The following is a 20,437-nucleotide window of genomic DNA, read 5'->3' on the forward strand; positions in this document are numbered from 1 at the left end:
AAGAAAGGAGGAAAGATAAAGACTGGGACTGTGTAACTTGGTGAAATCTAGAGTATTCAACAATTGTGATAAAATGTACAAATATGTTGTTTTATGAGGGAGAACAAGCAAATGTCAACCTCGCAAGGTGTTAAAAATGGGGAGGCATTGGGGGAGGGATGCAATCAGCATAAACTAGAGACTGTCACTAATAGAATCATTGCATCATGCTTCCTTTAATGTAACAAAGGTGATATACCAAGGTAAATGCAGATAAGAGGGGGGGATAGGGGAGGCAAGTTAGACACTTGACATTGGTGGTACTGTCTGATTCTTTATTCTACTTTGATTTAAGGTTATTTTTCCTTTTGCTGCTTCCTAGCTGTCATTTTTTTCCTCTTTCTTTTGCCTCTCTACCTTCTTTGACTCTCCCTCCTGCCTTGTGGAAGAAATGTAGATGCTCTTATATAGGTAGTGGTGAAGGTGGTGAACACATAAATGTATGACCATGCAGAGAAACATAGATTATTTACTTGGGATGGAATGTATGGTGAGGGAACAAAACCATATTAAAAAAAAAAAATGGGTTGATGACAAAACCTCGAGGGCAATATACTGAGTGAAATAAGCCAGACACATAAGGACAATTATGGCAGGGTCTCACTGATAGGAATTAATTATAATATGTAAACTCATAGACATGAAATATAAGGTACCAAGATATAGGACGAGGTTTAAGAATGGGGAGTGGTTGCTTAGTATGAGCAGAATGTTCAACTAGGATGAACTTAAATGTTTGGAAATGAACAGGGGTGTTGGTAGCAAGATGTGAGAATAACTAACAGTGCCGAATGGTGTGTGAATGAGGTGGAAAGGGGAAGCTCAGAGTCATATACGTCACCAGAAGGAAAGTTGGAGGTCAAAAGATGGGAATGTATAAAACTGAATCCTATGGTGGGCAATGTCCATGATCAACTGTACAAATACTAGAAATCGCTTCCATGAACCAGAACAAATGTATGACAATACAATTAGAAGTTAATAATAGAGGGGCATATAGGGAAGAACTATATACCTATTACAAACTATATACTACAGTTAGTAGTATTTCAACATTTTTTCATAAACAGTAACAAATGTACTATATCAATACTAGGAGTCAGCAATTGAGAGGGGTTGGTTAGGGATAGGGGAGGATTAGAGTTTCCTTTTCTTTTTTTCTTTTTTCATCTTTCACTTTATTTCTTGTCTGGAGTAATGAAAAGTTTCTAAAAATTGAACAAAAATTAAGTGTGATGGATGCACAGCTGTATGAGGGTACCCAGGGGCAAGTGATTGTACACTTTGGATCTTTGGATAATTGTATGGTATCTGAACAATCTCAATAAAAATGGAAAAAAAAATTCAATTGACCATAAATGTTTGCATCTATTTCTGAACTCTCAATTAGGTTCCACTGATCAATATGTCTTATCTTTATGCCAGCACCATGCTGTTTTGGCTACTGTAGCTTTGTAATATGCTTTAAAGTCAGGAAGTGTGAGTCCTCCAACTTTGTTCTTCTTTTTCAAGATGTTTTGGCTATTTAGAGACCCTTACCATTTGAAATAAATTAGATAACTGGCTTTTCCATTTCTGCAAAGCAGGCTGTTGGAATTTTGATTGGGATTGCATTGAATCTGTAAATTGCCTTGGGTAGAATTGGTATCTTAAAGACTTTAGTTTCCCAATCCATTAACACAGAATGTCCTTTCATTTATTTAGATCTTCTTTGATTTCTTTTAGCAATATTTTGTAGTTTTCTGAATACAGGTCCTTTACATCTTGGATAAATTTATTCCTAGATATTGATTCTTTCAGTTGCTATTGCAAATGGAATTTTTTTCCTGATTTCCTCCTCAGATTGCTCATTAATAATGTATAGAAAGACTACAGATTTTTGCATGCTGATCTTGTATCCTGCCTGCCACTTTGCTGAACTTGTTTATTAGCTCTAATAGCTTTCTTGTAGATTTTTTGGGACTTTCTAAATATAGGATCACATCATCTGCAAATAGTGAAAGTTTTACTTCTTCCTTTCCTATTTGGATGCCTTCTATTTCTTTTTCTTGCCTAATTGCTCTAGCTAGAACTTCTAGCACAATATTAATAACAGTGGTGACAGTGGCCATCCTTGTCTTGTTCCTGATCTTAGAGCGAAAGCTTTCAGTCTCTCACTAGTCAGTACAATATTAACTGCGGGGTTTTCATATATGCACTTAATCATGTTGAGGAAATTGCCTTCTTTTCCTATCTTTCAAAGTGTTTTTATCAAGAAAGGATGCTGGATTTTGTCAAATGCCATTTCTGCATCAATCAAGATGATCATGTGATTTTTTCCTTTCAATTTGTTAATGTGGTGTTCCAGTTTGTTAATGCTGCCAGAGTGCAAAACACCAGAAATGAATTGGCTTTTATAAAAAGGGGTTTATTTGGTTACACAGTTACAGTCTTAAGGCCATAAAGTGTCCAAGGTAACACATCAACAATCGGATACCTTCACTGGAGGATAGCCAATGGTGTCCGGAAAACCTCTGTTAGCTGGAAAGGCACACGGCTGGTGTCTGCTCCAGAGTTCTGGTTTCACAATGGCTTTCCCCCAGGATGTTCCTCCCTAAGCTGCAGTTCCTCAAAAATGTCAGCCTTAGTTGCTCTTGGGGCATTTGCCCTCTCTTAGTTTCTCCAGAGCACAAGTCTGCTTTCAGCGGCCATCTCCAAAATGTCTCTGTGAGCTGCAGCTCCTTTCTTAACTCCTGTTCATTCTTTAAAGTATCTGTCTTGGCTATAGCAAGCTTGCTCCTTCTGTCTGAGCTTATATAGTGCTCCAATAAACTAATTAAGGCTCACGCTGAAAGGGCGGATCCACACCTCTATGGAAATTTTCTAATCGGAGTTATCACCTACAGTTGGGTGGGCTGCATCTCCATGGAAACACTCAAAGAATTACAATCTAATCAACACTAATATGTATGTCCACACAAGATTGCATCAAAGATAATGGCATTTTGGGGGACGTAATACATGCAAACTGGCACATGTGGTATGTAATAATAATTGATTTTCTTGTGTTGAACTACACTTGCATACCTAGGATAAAACCCACTTGATTGTGGCATATAATTCTTTTAATGTGCTGTTGGACTCGATTTGCAAGTAATTTGTTGAGGATTTTGCATCTATATTCTTTAGAGAAACTGGTCAGTGATTTTCTTTTCTTGTAGTATCTTTATCTGGCTTTGTCATTAGGGTGATGTTGGCTTCATAGAATGAGTTAAGTAGTGTTCCTTCATCTTCATTTGTTTGGAAGAGTTTGAGCAAAATTGGTATTAATTCTTCTTGGAATGATTGGTAGAATTTGCCTGTGAAGCCATCTGGTCCTGGGCTTTTCTTTCTTGGGAAGTTTTTTGTTGTTGTTGTTGTTTGTTTGTTTGTTTGTTTTACAAATAATTTTAATAGGCTTTGCTGATAGATTCGGTGTGGGATAGTGAGGGAAAGGGGAGACTCTGGGTTTTGGGGGGCATACCATCTACTAGCATGGGGAACACTTCCCTATGGGCAGAAGGAAACAGGTTATTTTAGGGGAAATTATGAGTTAACATTGTAGACTTTGGTCAAGCTAGATCAGAAATACCCAAGTGACTTCCAACAGGTGATTTTAAGTAGGCAGTTCACTATGAGTTTGAAACTCAGCAACAGAACTGAGTAGGAGATATAAATTTGAGAGTCAGTACTGTATAGAGTGTCTTTACATTTAAGAATATTGATGAGATGTCACAGGGAGAAGAGTAAGAGGAAAGAGTAAAGGGTCGGCATCAAACATCTCTTGTGCACCACTTTGAATCATCTCAGCCTTACCTCTTATGGAAGCTACTGCTGGGTCTACCTGTTGCCTGAAGTTCAGACTGTCACTCGCCTTAGGCAACTACCTAGTTATACCCATGGTGTTCCACACAGCATTCCTTCTGACCAAGGAAATCACTTTGTAGCAAATTAAAATGTGACAATAGTTTCATGCTCATTGAATTAACTGGTTTTACCATGTTCCAATCAGGCTGAAGCAGCTGGCTTGGTAACAGATTGGATGGCCTTTGAAGATGCACCTATGGTGCTTGCCGGGCAGCCACACTTTGTGGGACTGAGATAATGTCTTCCAGGATGCAGTTTATGCTCTAAATCAACAACCAATAAATTAATAACTGATTAGCTGGCAGGAAGAGGCACATCGGCACTTCTTGGGGTCTTCCTGTATATGTTTACCAGGAGCTTGGATTCATAGTTCTAAGAATTGAGGATTGGAAATGCGAGTGGGCCCTCTCACTGTTTTTTTTTTTTTTTCATTTTATTGAAATATATTCACATACCACGCAGTCATACAAAACAAAGTGTACATTCAATTGTTCACAGTACTATTACATAGTTGTGCATTCATCACCAAAATCAATCCCTGACACCTTCATTACCACACACACACAAATAACAAGAATAATAATTAAAGTGAAAAAGAGCAATTAAAGTAAAAAAGAACACTGGTTGCCTTTGTTTATTTGTTTGTTTTTTTCCTTCCTTTTTGGGGAGTTCTTGATGACTGATTTAATCTGTTTACTTGTATTTCATCTGTTGAAGTTGTCTGTTTCTTCTAGAGTCAATGTAGTTTGTTTGTGTGTCTCTAGGAAATTGTCCCATTTTGTCTAAGTTCTCTAATTTGTTAGCATACAGTTGTTCATAGTATTCTTTTATGATCGTTTTTATTTCTGTAGAGTCAGTAGTAATGTCCCCCCTCTCATTTCTGATTTTATTTATTTGCATCTTCTCTCTTTTTTTCTTTGTCAATCTAGCTAAGGGTTTGTCGATTTTATTTATCTTACGGAACAAACTTTTGGTTTTGTTGATTCTATTGTGTTTTATTCTCAATTTCATTTATTTCTGCTCTAATCTTGGTTATTTCTTTCTGCTTGCTTTGGGACTAGTTTGCAGTTCTTTTTCTAGTTCCTTCAGGTGTGCAGTTAGGTCTTTGATGTTAGCTTCTTCCTTCTAAGTGTAGGTGTTTAGGGCTATAAATATGAGCACTGCCTTCACTGAATCTCATAAGTTTTGATATGTTGTATTCTTGTTTTCTTTAATCTCAAGATATTTACTGATTTCTCTTGCAATTTCTTCTTTGATCCATTGATTGTTTAAGTGCATTGTTTAACCTGCATACATTTGTGAATTTTCCAGTTCTCTGCCTGTTATTGATTTCCAGTTTTATTCCATTATGATCAGAGAAAGTGCTTTGTATAACTTCAAACTTTTTAAATTTATTGAGAACTGTTTCATTACCCAACATGTGGTCTATCCCAGAGAATGATCCATGTGCAACTTGAGAAGAAGAATGTATATCCTACTGTTTTGGGGTGCAATGTTCTGTATATGTCTGTTAGTTCTAGTTCTTTTATCACATCATTCAAGTTCTCTGTTTCCTTATTGGTCCTCTGTCTCGATGTTCTACCTATAGATGAGTGTGGTGTATTGAAGTCTCCAACTATTATTGTAGTTGTTCAGTTTTGCCAGTGTTTGCCTCATGTATTTTGGGGCACCCTGGTTAGCTGCATAAATATTTATGATTGTTATATCTTCTTGATGAATTGCGCCTTTATTTAATACATAATGTCCTTCTTTGTCTCTTATAAAATGTTTGCATTTAAAGCCTATTTCATCCAATATTAAAATAGCTACCTCAGCTTTTTTGGGGGGTTGGGGGTTGGGGGGAGGTTACTGCTGGCATGGAATATCTTTTTCCAGCCTGTCACTTTCAACCTATTTGTATCCTTGGATCTAAGGTGAGTCTCTTGTAGATAGCATATAAATGGATCACATTTTTTATATCCATTCTGATAATCTATGTGTTTTGATTGGGGAGTTTAATCCATTAACATTCAATGTTATTACTGTAAAGGCAGTATTTACTTTAACCATTTTACCCTTTGGCTTTTTTATATGTCATATCTTAATTTTGTCTCTCTTTTTACCCTTTTAGTTATTCCTTCTTATAAACTTCATTTCTACACTCTCCTCCAAGCCTCTCTCTCTCTTGTCTTTTCTTTTTAGCCTGAAGAACTCCCTTTAGTAATTCTTGCAGGGTTGGGCTCTTGTCAATGAACTCTCTTAGCTTCTGTTTATTTCTGAATAATTTAAACTCCCCCTCATTTTCAAAGGACAGTTTTGTGGGATAAAGAATTCTTTGTTGGCAGTTTTCTCTTTCAGTATCTTAACTATATCATACCTCTGCCTTCTTGCCTCCATTGTTTCTGATGAGAAATCGACATTTAGTCTTATTTAACTTCCCTTGTATGTGATGGATCACTTTTCTCTTGCTTCTTTCAAGATTCTCTTTGGCAGTTGATGGTCTGATTAGTGTGTGCCTTGGAGTAGGTCTATTAGGATTTATTCTGTTTAGAGTACATTATGCTTCTTGCGCTTCTTGGATATGTATATTTATGTCTTTCATAAGAGTTCGTTAGTTCTACCACTATTTCCACAAAAATTCTTTCTGCCCCTCTTCCCTTCTTTTCTTCTTCTGGGACACCCATGGCACATATGTTGGTGTGCTTCCTGCTGTCATTCAATTCCCTGAGACCCTGTTCAATTTTTTCCATTCTTTTCTCTATCTGTTCTTTTGTCTGTTCAATTTTGGATGTCTTATCTTCTGGCTTGCTGATCCTTTCTTCTACTTATTCAAATATGTTCTCATATGCCTCTAGTGTATTTTTAATCTCTTATGTTGTGCTTTTCATTCCCTTAAGTTCTGTTATTTTTCTTTTCATGCTTTCAAATTCTTCTTTACAGTCACCCAGTAGATTCGTAATATTCTGTATCTCTTTAACCATATTTTCCTTCATCTCCTTGAATTGATTTAGGAGATTTGTTTAAACATCTTTGATTAGTTGTTCTAAAGTCTGTATTTCCTCTGACTTTTAATGTGTTCCTTTGGGCCATATTTTCCTGTTTCTTAATATGACTTGTAATTTTTTGCTGATATCTGGGCATTTGATTATTCTGATGAGATTTTTCTGAAGGTCAGTTTCTCTCTCCTGTCTTGGATTTTGTTGTTGATTGGGTTTTATTAAGACTCTTCTTTGATACTTGGTTCATCAGTATTTCCCAGCCAAACAGGGCCAGGGACCCATGCTGGGGGGCACAGATCAGTTCCAAAGGGCCCTGGGGAGAGGGTCAGGAAAGATTCCAAAAAGCCCTTTTTTCCACTCCTCAAGACTGCACTTTCCTGGCCTGTCCAGCAAATCATGCTCTTCGGCAACCTATTCCCCATAGTCCTAAGAAAGTTGGATATTTTTAGCCCTCTGCCAGATGCACCTCTGACATGGGTTGAAACAATGGTGCAGCGGCACCTTCCAGGATGGGCTAAAGCAGCAGACCCTCTGGTCTAAATTTGCTGGCCAAGAGCTGGATCAGTACTGGGCCATGTCCCACTCTGTTCTTGGGGAGGAGGACTTTCACAGCCCTCCCAGTCTGCAGCATCACACCAGGCAGGGACCAGTCTGACCCGAAGCTGCTTGCCTTGAGGGTGTGGGATGGACACCAAGAGCCATGGCCCAACGAGTTACATTTTTTCACCGCAATTTCTCAGTCTCTTCATCCTGCTCTTCCCTGGATGCTGTGCAGTACTCCCTTGGTATCTGGAGCCCCAGAACAGTTGTTTCAGGTAGTTTCTGCCTGTCCACTAGCTGTTTCTCTGGAAGAGGAGTGAGCCCTGCAACTCCCTATTCCACCGTCTTCCTGGAAGCCCTAATAGTACAATTTTTAAAATATGCTTTCATCATTTGTAACAAATGTACCACATCAATGCAAGGTGTTAATAATAAGGTGGCATTTGGGAATCCTGAATTTCATGCATGATTGTTCTATAAACCCACAGCTTCTCTAATACAAAAACATACTTAACCTAGATGAATTTTTATTAAGAAAGTATTTTCCAGATCAAACCTTGTTAACTCAATTCAATTTCTTGATCAATTTCCTATGCTGCACTGTCAAACCCCTATGTATTTTCCCATTGTATTTTATTAAAATTATTTTTATTTGGAGGAAAAAACCCCAAAAAGTCCTGCTTGCCTCAGTTGCCCCACTGCTTGGCTGACCTCTCCTTTTCCTTCCTCCCGCTCACTCTACTCCACCAGCTGGCTTCCTTGCTTTCTCACACACCCCACGCTGCCTCAGGGCTCCTGCCCAGGATATTCCTCCCCAGTGAATCACCTGGAACAGTGGTTCCCTCCATGTCTCCACGGCTGCCCCCTCCCTCCTTCACGTCTTTGCTCAAACGTCACCTCCAAGAAGCCTTCCCTGAGCACCTGATTTTATAATCACAACGTCTATCACCACAGCCCCCCCCCCCAAACTGTACCTCATCCTGCTTTCCCAATCTCCTTCAGTCCATCCTAAGTTGTCTTTTTTCCATAGCACACATCACCATCTAAAAGCCTTTAAAATCACTTATAAGAGGACCATGTGTCATACCTGTCTCTTCCCATTATCAAGTAATCTCCTAGAGGGCAAGGTCTTTGTTTTGTTCCATGACGTATGCCAAGCACCTGGTACATCAATAAATGTTTGTGGCATGCAACTCGGCAGGTGAACTCACTGCCCTCCCCTCTACGTGGGACCTGACTCCCAGGGGTGCAAATCTCCCTGGCCAAGCAGGATATGACTCCCGGGGATGAATCTGGACCTGGCATCGTTGGATTGAGAAAATCTTCTTGATCAAAAGAATGAAGCAAAATGAAACAAAATAAAGTTTCAGTGGCTGAGAAATTTCAAACGGAGTCGAGAGGTCACTCTGGTGGACATTCTTATGTACTATATAGATATCCCTTTTTAGGTTTTAGTGTATTGGAATAGCTAGAAGTAAATATCTGAAACTATCAAACTGCAATCCAGTAGCCTTGATTCTTGAAGACGACTGTATAACTATGTAGCTTACATGATGTGACTGTGTGATTGTGAAAGCCTTGTGGCTCACACTCCCTTTGTGCAGTGTGTGGATGGATGAGTAGAAAAACGGGGACAAAAACTAAATGGGATGGGGGGGATGATTTGGGTGTTCTTTTTTACTTTTATTTTTTATTCTTATTTTTATTCTTTCTGGTATAAGGAAAATGTTCAAAAATAGATGGGGTGATGAATGCACAACTGTATGATGGTACTGTAAACAGCTGCCTGTACACCCTGGAGTATTGCATGGTATGTGAATATATCTCAGTAAAGCTGAATTAAAAAAAAAAAATGTTTGTGGCATGAATGAATGTGAGGTGGTGACTTACCTGAGCCTGTCGCCCACACCAGGATCAGGTAGCTCACAGGGAGCACGAGCCCAGGGTGAAGCCACCCCATTGGGATGTCCTGTCTAGCGCACCTGCCGAGAGAAAGAAGCCTAGTCACTGTCAGCCCATGGGTGCAGCCTCCACAGTGCCCACCACGCCCACCATCTATCTAAGCGTAGTTCTCTGTGCTGACCCCATTCGCGATGCACCCCCTCCCCTGGCCATTTGTGTTGGTGTCAACAATGAGCCCCTCTGCATTCCCCAGAGCTCTGTGTATGATCAGGAAACACGAACCTGATCCCCAAAGCCCCAAGGGTGAGCCACGGAACAACTGTCCCAAGAGACATTTCTTGAAAAATCCCTGGGGCCCACTAAGTTGGAGTAACCCTGCAGACTTCTGGAAGTCCCTAAAGTCCATAACACATTGCATGTAAAGGCTCTGATTAGTCCTGGAGTAAAGAAATATTTCATTTTAACCCAACATTTACCAAATTTATTTTCAAACCCTCCCTTCATTTTAGAGGGAAGAGCAAAACCCCAATTAATTCCCTTGCAGAATTTACAAATCCTTGAACTATACTTTGGAAATTCTGGCCTAACTATTCAGGCTTACAGAACTAGTTAAGTAAATCATGGTTCACTCACGCATCAAAGTAGCAGGCAGCCACTGAAAATACTGCTGCTAAGAGTGTTAGACTGATTACATTAACAGCCTCAGTACTTCACCCCTCCCATGTAGCCTTGCAGTACCCCCACCCCAACACCACTCTGGGTAGGGCATTTCCCCAGCCCCCACCCTTGGACCTTGGGCTTAACCACATGGCTTGCTTTAGCCAACAGAATATCAGCAAAAGTTATGCACTCAGAGGCTTGAGAAAGCATTTGCTTGGTTTTGCTTCAGCTTTTGCACCTCAGCTGCTGCCCTGAGAACACGCCTGGGCTAGCCTGTTGAAGGATGATGGCAGGGGGAGTGGAGCCGAGGTGCCACCACGGTCCAGCCATGGTCATCTGCATTAGGCAACAGGCAGCAGACCCAGTCATGTGAGCAAGTGCAAGATCAGCAGAGCTGCTTGGCCAACCTGCAGCTGACCTGGGGTGCATGAGGGAGCCCAGCCAGGATGAGCCAAGCCCAGGTAAGCTGTGCCCTGAAACCTGTCAGCTAAATAAATGTCTGGCGTTGCATGCCACTGCAGTTTCGCTGTTTTTCATTGCACAGACATTACTGTTGGCCCCTTCCAGTAATTAACCTGCCCCCTGCCCCATCACTCTGGCCTCACTCCAGAGATTGCTTTGGCTCTTTATGGAGTTCATATCAATGGAATTGTGCACCACCCCTATTGTGTTATTGACATGCAATAATGCATTATTGGAGAATAAAAATTAGAAGGTATCAACACATAGAAAATACAATTCAAATTTTCCCAACTCACAAGGCCCAGCAATAAACCATTTACATTTTAATGTCTACTCTTCTAGATTTTTTCTATAAAAATAGTGAGATGAGTGTGCATTTTATTTACCAAAATTACAGCACTCTCTACAAATTGAGACTTAAATTTTACACTTAATATATCATTTGTATCTTTCCATACCACTAAACTTAGCATCAAATGTAACAGAATCTCCTTGTGTGAGTACCACTGGATGTTTAGGTCTTGTTTGTGATTATTCTTATTGCCATTTTTCCTCTATGACAAACAGTGTGGTGAGGGTCTTCCCTCGAGAACCTTCTCCACACATTTCTCTGCTTATTATTCTCCTTAAATTTAAATACTTGCTCTGTCACTTATTAGCTGTGAACCTTCAGTTCACTAATCTCTGTGCTTCAGTTTCCTTATCTGAAAAATGGGGACAAGAATAGCCCCCATCTCATTGGGGTGTTGGGAGGACTAAATGAGCTAACACACATGGAGCCCTTAAATCAGTGGCTAAACATAATAATGCCTCAAGAAAAGCATCCAGTTATTATCACGGAGAAAAATTCCCAAAGGACAAACATTGTATAATCTCACTAATGTGAAATAATTAGAAGCAAACTCATAGAGTCAGAATCTAGAAAATGGGTTACCAGGAGACGGCATTGGGGTAAGGAATAGAAAATTAAGGTTTAAAATGTACGGAGTTTCCTTTTGGGATGGTAGAAAAGTTTTGGTAATGGGACGGTGGCAAAAAAAAAAAAAAAAAAAAAAAAAAAATTCTCAGAAGCAGAAGCCGTAGTGTTGATTCTCAGAAGCAGAAACCCTGCTATCAAGACTATGTACTTTCCCCCTCAACACTTCTGGTACAGAATGTCAAACTGCCTCCAAAACACAAAACACAACATAGCAGGTTCTTCTCCCCTGAGATGCTGAAAGACCCCTTCACCCCCACTTTGTTTGCCCCCAGTGGTCTCTATCCCAGGATCTTATTTGACAAAGGGCTCAGCCTGGCAGGGAGGAGCACAGACTTCACATCCGATGTGGGGCTCCAGGACTGTTCTGTCACTTAGGAGCTGTGCAACGTTAAGCGAGTTACTCTATTTTTACAAGCTTTGGCTTCCTTTCCTGTCACACAGGAATCATACCAAGATTAACCTGACAGAGTTACTGCAAAGATTAAATGAGATGTTGTACGTAAAGCACTTTTCATGGTGTCTGGAACACAGTGCGGGCTTAACGCCACGTTGGAATATCCCCACCCTCCACGCCATCCCCCACCACCACCACCACCAAAGCCGATCCCCCTACCCCTGTTGGAAGCTCTCCGGTGACTTCATCTCACTTGCAACTGCAGGCTTCAGACCTTGCCTCTCACTCCCCCCTCCACCTGGGGGGACCCTCTTCCTTTTTACTCTGTCTCTCTCGCTCTCTCTCCATATATGACATGTTTCTTTGGGGATGTGTGTACACACATATATATAGACATATATGTGTACATTTCTACATTCATAATGAATACACTTCTCCTTAATACTTCAGTGTGTATTTCAGAAAAAACAAGGATATTCTCCTACACAATCACAATATGACCAACAACATCAGAAAATTAACATGGATGCATTACTGCCCTCTATTCCACTTACCCTATTTAAATGTTGCTAACTGCCTCAATAATGCCATTTATAAATCCAGGATCCCATCCAGGATGATGCTTGGTATGTGACGATCATGTAATCCCAGAGCCTGGGTCTTGGCTTCTAAATACCACCCTGCACTGAAAGGAGTCAGAGCGCTGTTGGAGAAAAGGCTGATTCCAGGAGCCGGGAAAGTACAAGATGAGCCTGGAATTCTTTTTGTGCCAGAAAGAATGATGGAGACATGTCAAAAGGATGCAGGAGCCAGCTTGAACAGGTGCCAGTTGGCCAAAATGTAGACAATTTGACAATATCAAAATAAATATTATAATAGCCAGTTGTAACTCATGGAGTAAAATAGAAACCCAGGAGCCTGTTCCTATATATATATATATCTCAGTAAATGGGGGAGAGGGGAAAGCTCTATATTACCATAGCAGTCTCAAGGTATCTCTCGAGACTTCTATTAAGTATTTATGAACTAAGGAGTCAAGATACTTATCAATTAATTTTGCAATAGAAAAATCTGGCAGACATCAGTAACTAAGTTATCAAAGTTAACATCACCAGGAATGGGACAAATCACCATCATGAGCTTTCTGAAACACAGTGTCGCTCCTCTGCTGTTCCTGCCAATAACGCATAAAACATGTAGAAGCATCAGACAAACCTAAATTGAGGGACAGCCTGTAAAGGAACTGTTCTGTACCCTTCAAAAATGCCACAGGTGCCAAAGACAAAGTAAGTGTGGGCAACTGTTCCTTCTCTGATGGTTTGTCATCCAAGAGCCAGGGACGTGGTCTTGCTCACTGTTGAGTCCCTAGGACCTAAAACAGTGTCTGGCAAATAGTAGGTGCTCAATAAATGCTTGTTGACTAAACACATTTTGGACACAACATAAGCCCCTAATGAGCCCGATGCAGAGCTCAGCCCGGGACTGGAAATTTCTGCCGAGGGAGAGCTCTCCATACCCACGTGAAGCCTCCAAGTTGCCTTCCAGAGCTGAATGTCTCCGTGAAATCGAGGAGGGAGGGGAGGGAGTGGGTCCCTGACACCGGTTTCCTCTGCAAAGTTCCGGTAACTTTCACCCCCACAAGTTCACAGATGACCACAGCATCCTGTGGCAGAGACGGCAAAGGTTTCACATTAGCCCAAATTTTGAAAAAAGAGAAACAGAGAGGCCAAGATGCCTGTCCCATGTTGCATATCAGAAGGAGTTTGCACATCAGCAAAGTCCTCCAAGGGGCAGGGACAGGCGCTGGGTGGGGGGAGGCAGGTTGTCAAGCAGCCCTGTCAAGGTTGAGGATAATGTCATATCTGTGGCTAGTCAGGTTTGCTATCTATGATCTGTTGTAGAGGGTACATGCACATGCATACACACACACATGCACACGGATGCACACATGTGCATGCACACACACGTACACATATGCAGCAGCTAGTTTCACAGGGGTCTGCATTTCAGGGGAAACCGTGGTACAGATGCAGCGAGAGAAGAGGCCTCCCTGCAATCACAGGGAATGAAGAGCCCCAGTGCAGATGAGTAAAGGAATTAGAAAGAATAATTGCTAGGTGATCAGGGTCACATATGTGGTAGAAGAAAATAATTTTGAGCTCCACAATGAATTTTGGGATTCCTGATGCCTTGGAGTTGGAAGGGGTTTCAGGTGTCGCCTGGCTAGCTCAGCTGCCAACCTGCAAACACCCCATCTTTGCCATGCTGCCATCCAGCTTCTGCTTATACTCCTCCATGGATGGGGTGCTCATCCCCAGGTCAGGACTGAGCAGAGCCAAACTACTGGAAACACTTTCTTTATCCCGAGCCAAGACAAGACAAGCAAAAGCATGCTTCTTGGCACTTATGTTGTGCCTGACATCTTGCCAAGTGCTTTAGAACTACTACCTTATTGACTCTGCCTAAGAACCCTGCAAGGTAAGTAGTGCTATTATTCTCACTTTCCAGCTGAGAAAACTGACGCCAGAGAAGTCAAGTAACCTGGCCAGGGTCCCATAGCTGGAGGGAGGACGGAGTTAGAATCAGAACCCAGACCTGCCACTTCTGAACCCGAGGTGCCATCCAATATACCAATTCCTTCAACCTCCTAGAACCAAAGGCTGAACTCAACAAGACGAAGTGCAACAAACTTGAAAAATTGGCCATCCTCCTTTATCAATTTCAAGTATCAGTTGCCCAAGCATAGGACTAGAAGGTCTCATTGAGCAGAAAAGGCCACGGTATTTTGTCTGCAAACTCTGCACAAGCCAATAGTGAGGCAGCAGAATGAATGAATGAATGAATGAATAAATAAATATATGAGGCCATAGTAACAGAGGCATGAAAGCCAGGACAAGCGAGAAGGTGCCAACCACACCTGTGCATTCCTTTGGAAGGAAAACTGCTGAGGTGAAGCTTGTGGAGAGGACAGCCAACACAGGGAGGGCTTGAAAATCCCAGAGGGTCTAGAAGGTCTTTGCCTAAAAGATTCTGCCCTCCTATATCCTGTAGCCTCATCATTCACTTAAGAAACACATAGTATTTGCACGTGCCAGGTTTTCTTCTAATCACTGTACATACATTAACTCATTTAATTCTCAGAATAGCCCCGTGAAGAAATAGGTACTATTATTTTCCCCATTTTCAAATAAGGAACCAAGGCACAGCAAGGGTAAGTGATTTGCCTGAGGTTCCACAGCTGCAGTGATGCTGGGATTTGAGCCCGGGCAATCAGGCTACAGAGCTTTAGCTCTTAACCACCATCTCTAGCTAGAAGCCAGAGGCCTTACTGTTCTGGGGGTCACTGCTCTGTTTGAACATCTGATGTGGACTCCAAACCCTCTTTCTAGAAAAGTGTAACCGTTTGATTTTGCATGCCATTTTAGGGAGTTCACAGATCCCCTGGAGCCTAACTGGGGACTCCAGGTCAAGGAGCCCCCCACCCTCCACCCTCACGCTCCAGGCAATGAAGAGCGGCCTCTGAGGGTCTTTCAGCAGGGGAGTAGCAAGAACTTTCAAGAACCCATTCTGGAGCTGGAAGGATGGAGGCATGGGGAAGTCTCTGGGGACGAGTTAGCAGTCACTGCAGACATGGGTCACCCTTCTGAACTGCTGCCCCTCAGCCTCACCTCCCACTCCCGAAGGGCTTCATCACTGGGGGGCATGGATCCCCAAAAGGTTCACAGCCCTTGAAGATGGAGCACCTCTGACTCAGAATAAAATCTAAGTCCCCTCCCCTGCAGTGAGAAAGCCTATTCCAAAAGGTTATATATACTGTGTGATTCCATTTATGTAACATTCTTGAAGTGACAAATCTGGAAATAGAGAACAGATCAGTGTTTGCCAGGGGCTAAGGGGGGGCAGGGCGCGGAGGTGGGTGTGGCTATAAAAGGGCAACTCGAGGGATCCTGGTGGATTCACGAGTCTATGCATGTGACCTAACTGCACAGAACTAGAAACACACGCACAAATGACAACAAGTATAACAGGGCAAATCTGAACAAGATGTGTGGATTATATCAGTGTCAACATCCTGGTTGTGGCACTGTACTGCAGTTTTGCAGGATGCTGTCACTGGGGAAATCGACGGTATATGAGTTCTCTCTATATCATTTCTTACAATTGGATGAGAATCTACAATTATCTCTAAATTAAAAGTTTGATTTTCAAAAATGAATTAAAAAAACTCAAGCCCCCAATGTCGTACCCTCTTATTCCCTCCCTCTCCCCCACAAGTCTCCCAGCCCACCAGACTTCTTACCACTCCAAAGAACTCTCAGCCCTTTTCCCTCCTCAGCCTTGGTGTAAACGTAGAAACATGCCAGAGAGGCCTTCTCGGACTTCCCGTCCAATGCCCCCCCCCCATTACTCCTTATCACAGCACCCGGCTTATTTCTGTCACAAGTACTTATCACCATCCCTAATCATTTTAGTGAGGTTGATGTGTGAATGTTTATTTTGTTTCAGGATGCAGAAGGCAAAAATAGAAAGATTTGACTGCAAAGATTGTTTTTTCAACTTCCCTAGATCAAAACATGCCATAAACAAAATAGAAAGCAAGCAAAAGACTAGGAAAAGGTAGCAGTCGACATCACAAAGAGTTAACAGCCTTCCTATATAAAGAGGTCTTACAAATCAATAAGATGAACTTCACTTTAAGAAAAATAGGCAAAGGACAGAAATAATTCACAAAAGAATTCCCTGTTTGCAGGATGTGAAATAGTCACTCTCAATATGCTGCTTGTTAATGAACTTGGGGAGTGTAAAAAATAACCTGTAACATTAAAATTCTGTCTCTATATGTATTTGTTGGTCTTCCCCTGTGAGAAGGCAAGCCCTACAAGAGCCGAGTTTTACATCTCCTGTGGTCACGGCTATGTCCCTAGTGCCTGAAACAGTTTCTATGTGCTCAAGAAACATCTGTTGAATGAATGAATGGCTAAAATACAATAACAGACTCTACAGTAATCAATCTGTAAACATGTACTACATCCCTAATAACTGCTATCCTTACAGAGTGCTCATCCCGGGCTTACAGTATATTCATCAATTAAGTGCTCACGACAACTCCCTGAGGTAGGAACCATTAAAATCCCCACTTTACAGAGGAGGAGACTGAGGCACACGGCGGTGAGAGCACTTGTTCGTGGTCGCAGAGCCAGGATCTGAACCCAGACAGTCTCACCCCGGCGTCCCCACGCTTGGCCACTGTGCTCGGCTGCCTCTCGAAATGCAGTCTTCTATGCCCCACAACTCAGGGAGGGCAAAGGACAAGACCCAAGTCAGAGTGAGGGAACAGCAGAGTCCCTGAAAGCGGGAGCCAGGAAGAGAACAGAAGCTCCCAGATGGGAAAACACCATCACCCCACTGGCAGGGAAACACTTAACTCGCTCCTTTATCTTTGGGGAGGTGAGTGATGAGTCTCGGAATGTCAGAAGCCGGCGGCAGCCCAGAAGTCATGCAGCAAGACCATCCCTCAGCCCTGCAGGGTGTACAGGCCTCCTGCTCGCCTTCCCTCTCTTGGCAGCAAACCCCAGGTTGTAAGAGGGGAGCTGGATCTGCAGACAGGATGCAGTCAGCCCCGGCCCCAGGAGGTATGTGGAGAGGATGCCAAAGACAGCAAGGCTGGGGGTGGGGGGGTGGCCTTGGAGCCTCTGACCCCTGAAACTCCACCATCGTCAGCCAGCCTGGAGCTTCCTGGGGCTTCCGGGACAGCCCAGCTGAGTCTGGCAGGTGGCCAGGAACACACTTCTCCCCGGAGCAGCAGCCTTCCCAGAACTGCTGCTCGCTGGGGTTCCCAGAACCCTCAGCTACGTCAGCAGCCCCACCCGGGATTGTGGGGCAGGCCAGGCCAGGGCTCCAAAACAGCCCGAGCTCGCCACCCCAGCTGGCAGGGACGGGGGTGGCAGGCTGGTTCTGCGGCCACCGGGAACAAGGATCAGCAACCTCAGCCACGAGTCCACCAGTTGCCCTGCTCTCCCACTGTGTGCTCCCCGGTCCACTCCACTTGCTCACGCCCTCAGTAATTCTTGTTGCAAGTGATTTCTGAGCACCTACTATGAGCTGTCTACTACAGGGGCAAGAAAGGCATGCATTTGTTCATTCATTCATTCCTTTAACAAATATTTGAGACAGGAAGTCACTGGAAGGTTCTGTACAGAGAAGTAACCTAATGAGTCTTTAAAAAGATTCATCTGGCTGCAGGAGGTGAAAGCCCTGTGGGGTCAAGGGTAGAAGAAGCAGGGACCAAGGAGGCCACTGCAGAGATGAAGGGCTCTCACCAGGGCTGTAGGGATGGAGATGGGAAGATGGGGGTGGATTCCGGATCTGTTCTGTACGGACGGCCAAGGATTTGCCAGCAGAATGGATGCTGAGGGGTGGGCGAGAGAGAAAGAGGTGAAGTAGGAGTCCAGCAAGGCCCCAGGACTTTTGGCTCGAGCCACCGGAAGGATGGAGTAGCCATTTGCCAAGTCAGGGCGGACACTGAGAGGAAGGAGTGCAAGGAGCAGGCCTGAAAGGGCCAATCAGCACCGCATCCTCAGAAGAAATAAGAGGCTGTTGGGAGGCAGTGGTCAGCGCGGAAGGGCACAGAGACCATCCCGGGGCCTGGAGGATCAAGTTCCTCCAGGGGGTGAGCAGGGTTCTGGTGGAGGGTAGGGGGGAAGCTAGAGAGGGGAAAGAAGTGTGTCCCACAGAAGGGATCAGTGTGTCCAAGGGGACTGCAGCCCCAGGGGGCAAGGGAGTGTGTCTCGCAGTCCCCGCAACCAGAGTAGCTGGCACACAGTAGGTGCCCAATAAATGACAGCGTATTTTACTTTATTCTTATTTTAACACATGCACTGCTTCCTTGGTGCCAGGCACTGTTCTAGATGCTATGAGGGAAGTGCAATTATTAAACCCATCTTACAGATTATGAAGGTCCTTATGAGAGAGAAGGATGGAAGGAAGGGAGCAAAGAACGAGACAATGAATAAGTAAGCACGGAAGAGGGCTTGGCCCATTGGCCGGAGATGCACAGAGGTTGCATAGAGGGTGTGGCTGGGGATAAGATGTTGGCAGGGGCTGGTTGGCCAGGGAGCGGAAGATACCCACGTGCCATCCAAAGGGCCATGAGGAGCCACTGAAAGCTATTCAGGGGGAGAAGCCCAGGCTTGAATTTACCTTCCAGAAAAGCCATTTGGACCTCTGTGTGGAGAGCAGATTGTAGCGGCTGAGAGTGGGAGCACGCAGATGGGCTGGGAAGCCACCGCCGTCCAGGAAAGAGATGAAGGCGGCTCAGACTCAAGCAGCAACAAGCGGATTCAAGCCCTATTTGGGAGCTGGAGGTGGCGAACGTGGTGATGATGGTGTTGGAGCTGGGAGAGGGAGCAGGTGGCCTCAGGCTAGGGTGGTGGGGCAGATGGTGGCACGTCTCCTTGCCATGGACACCAGGGAAGAGGAGCAGGCAGGCTTGCTGGCAAGACCACGAGTTCCACGGCACCGCAGACCTGTGGAGTCTCCCGGGTTGGCAGGACCCTGGGGAGGTATCCAGGGGGCAGTGGGGTCCAGTGGTCTGGCGCTCAGAAGAAAGGCTCGGGCCAGAGACAGATTTGAGGGTCATCAGCTGTCACTGCGGTGGGAAACCCAGGAGAGTGTCAGACTGAGACAAGGGACAGGAGCAGCTGGAGACCACGGACTTGCTTCATGGGACATAGGCAGGGCCAGCCCCCCTGAAGGCGGTCACTCTGCTGGGGACAGACTGTCATCAAATGCCAAGGGCCACTTTATGCCAAGATCTGGAAAGCCGAGAAGGTACTGCTGACCCAAGAGAGGAGGTGGAATCCACAGTGACGCCACCTCCCAGGAGCGGCAGCTGCCTTCCATCACTCTGTAACCCCTTATCTTGCTGTTTTCCTGCATAGCAATTACTCCTGGCATATTATGTGCTCACGTGTTATCTGTTTATTGTCCAAATCCCCTGCTGGAGCTGTGTCTGCTGTGCTCACAGTGCCTGGAACACACGAGGGGCTCCATAAATATTTGCAGAATGGATGAGTGAATGAATGACTTTCCCCAGCTGTGTGCCTGGGGACCCAGCTAGCCAACCCTGATGGAGGCAGACGTACAGCTCCGAGAGCCAGAATTTTCCATCTCTCGCTGCTGGATAAACACTGACCAATTCTGGCTCGGAGTCCCCTTTAAATGCCCTAATGCAGACATAAGCTCAGCCTCCAGAGAGCTGGCAATTGGGACATCACCAAGGTCATCACACACTGCCTAGAGAAGCAGACAACTGTGTCTCCCCTCGGGATGACCTCTGGAAGCCAACTAGACTTTGGGTGTCTTAGTGACAGACACGGCTTCCCCTGGGCCTCCTTCCTGAGGTCCAGAGAGGTTACCGTGACTGCCCCTGTGTTTCCCAGATCTTCGAGCCATTCAGGCCATGCCCTGGGCCTTTCTGCCTTTGGGTCCCACCCCTCCCTGACCAGGGGCAGCTTCACTGACTCAGGGAGGCTGTCATCCCGGACACTGCCCAGACAGCAGCACCACGCCAGGGCCCATTGTTGGACTTGACTCACT

General features: G+C 44.1%; 1 protein-coding gene across 6 annotated transcripts in view; it reads right to left on the reverse strand.

Moving 5' to 3' along the window:
* Positions 1-20,437, reverse strand: part of IL4R (interleukin 4 receptor) — a 53,188-nt gene that overhangs the window by 22,541 nt on the left and 10,210 nt on the right. For 4 of the 6 annotated variants that reach the window (XM_037814767.1, XM_037814763.1, XM_037814765.1 and 1 more), the window contains exon 2: positions 9,333-9,424. In XM_037814767.1, the coding sequence (XP_037670695.1) occupies positions 9,333-9,402 (70 nt within the window). In that variant the 5' untranslated portion in view covers positions 9,403-9,424. Of the gene's footprint in view, positions 1-9,332; positions 9,425-13,355; positions 13,695-17,269; positions 17,852-20,437 lie in introns of those variants that run through there. The other 2 variants (XM_037814764.1, XM_037814766.1) reach the window with 2 other exon arrangements.

This window comes from Choloepus didactylus, chromosome 21 (genome assembly GCF_015220235.1).
Source record: "Choloepus didactylus isolate mChoDid1 chromosome 21, mChoDid1.pri, whole genome shotgun sequence".
In the NCBI taxonomy this organism is placed as follows: domain Eukaryota; kingdom Metazoa; phylum Chordata; class Mammalia; order Pilosa; family Megalonychidae; genus Choloepus; species Choloepus didactylus.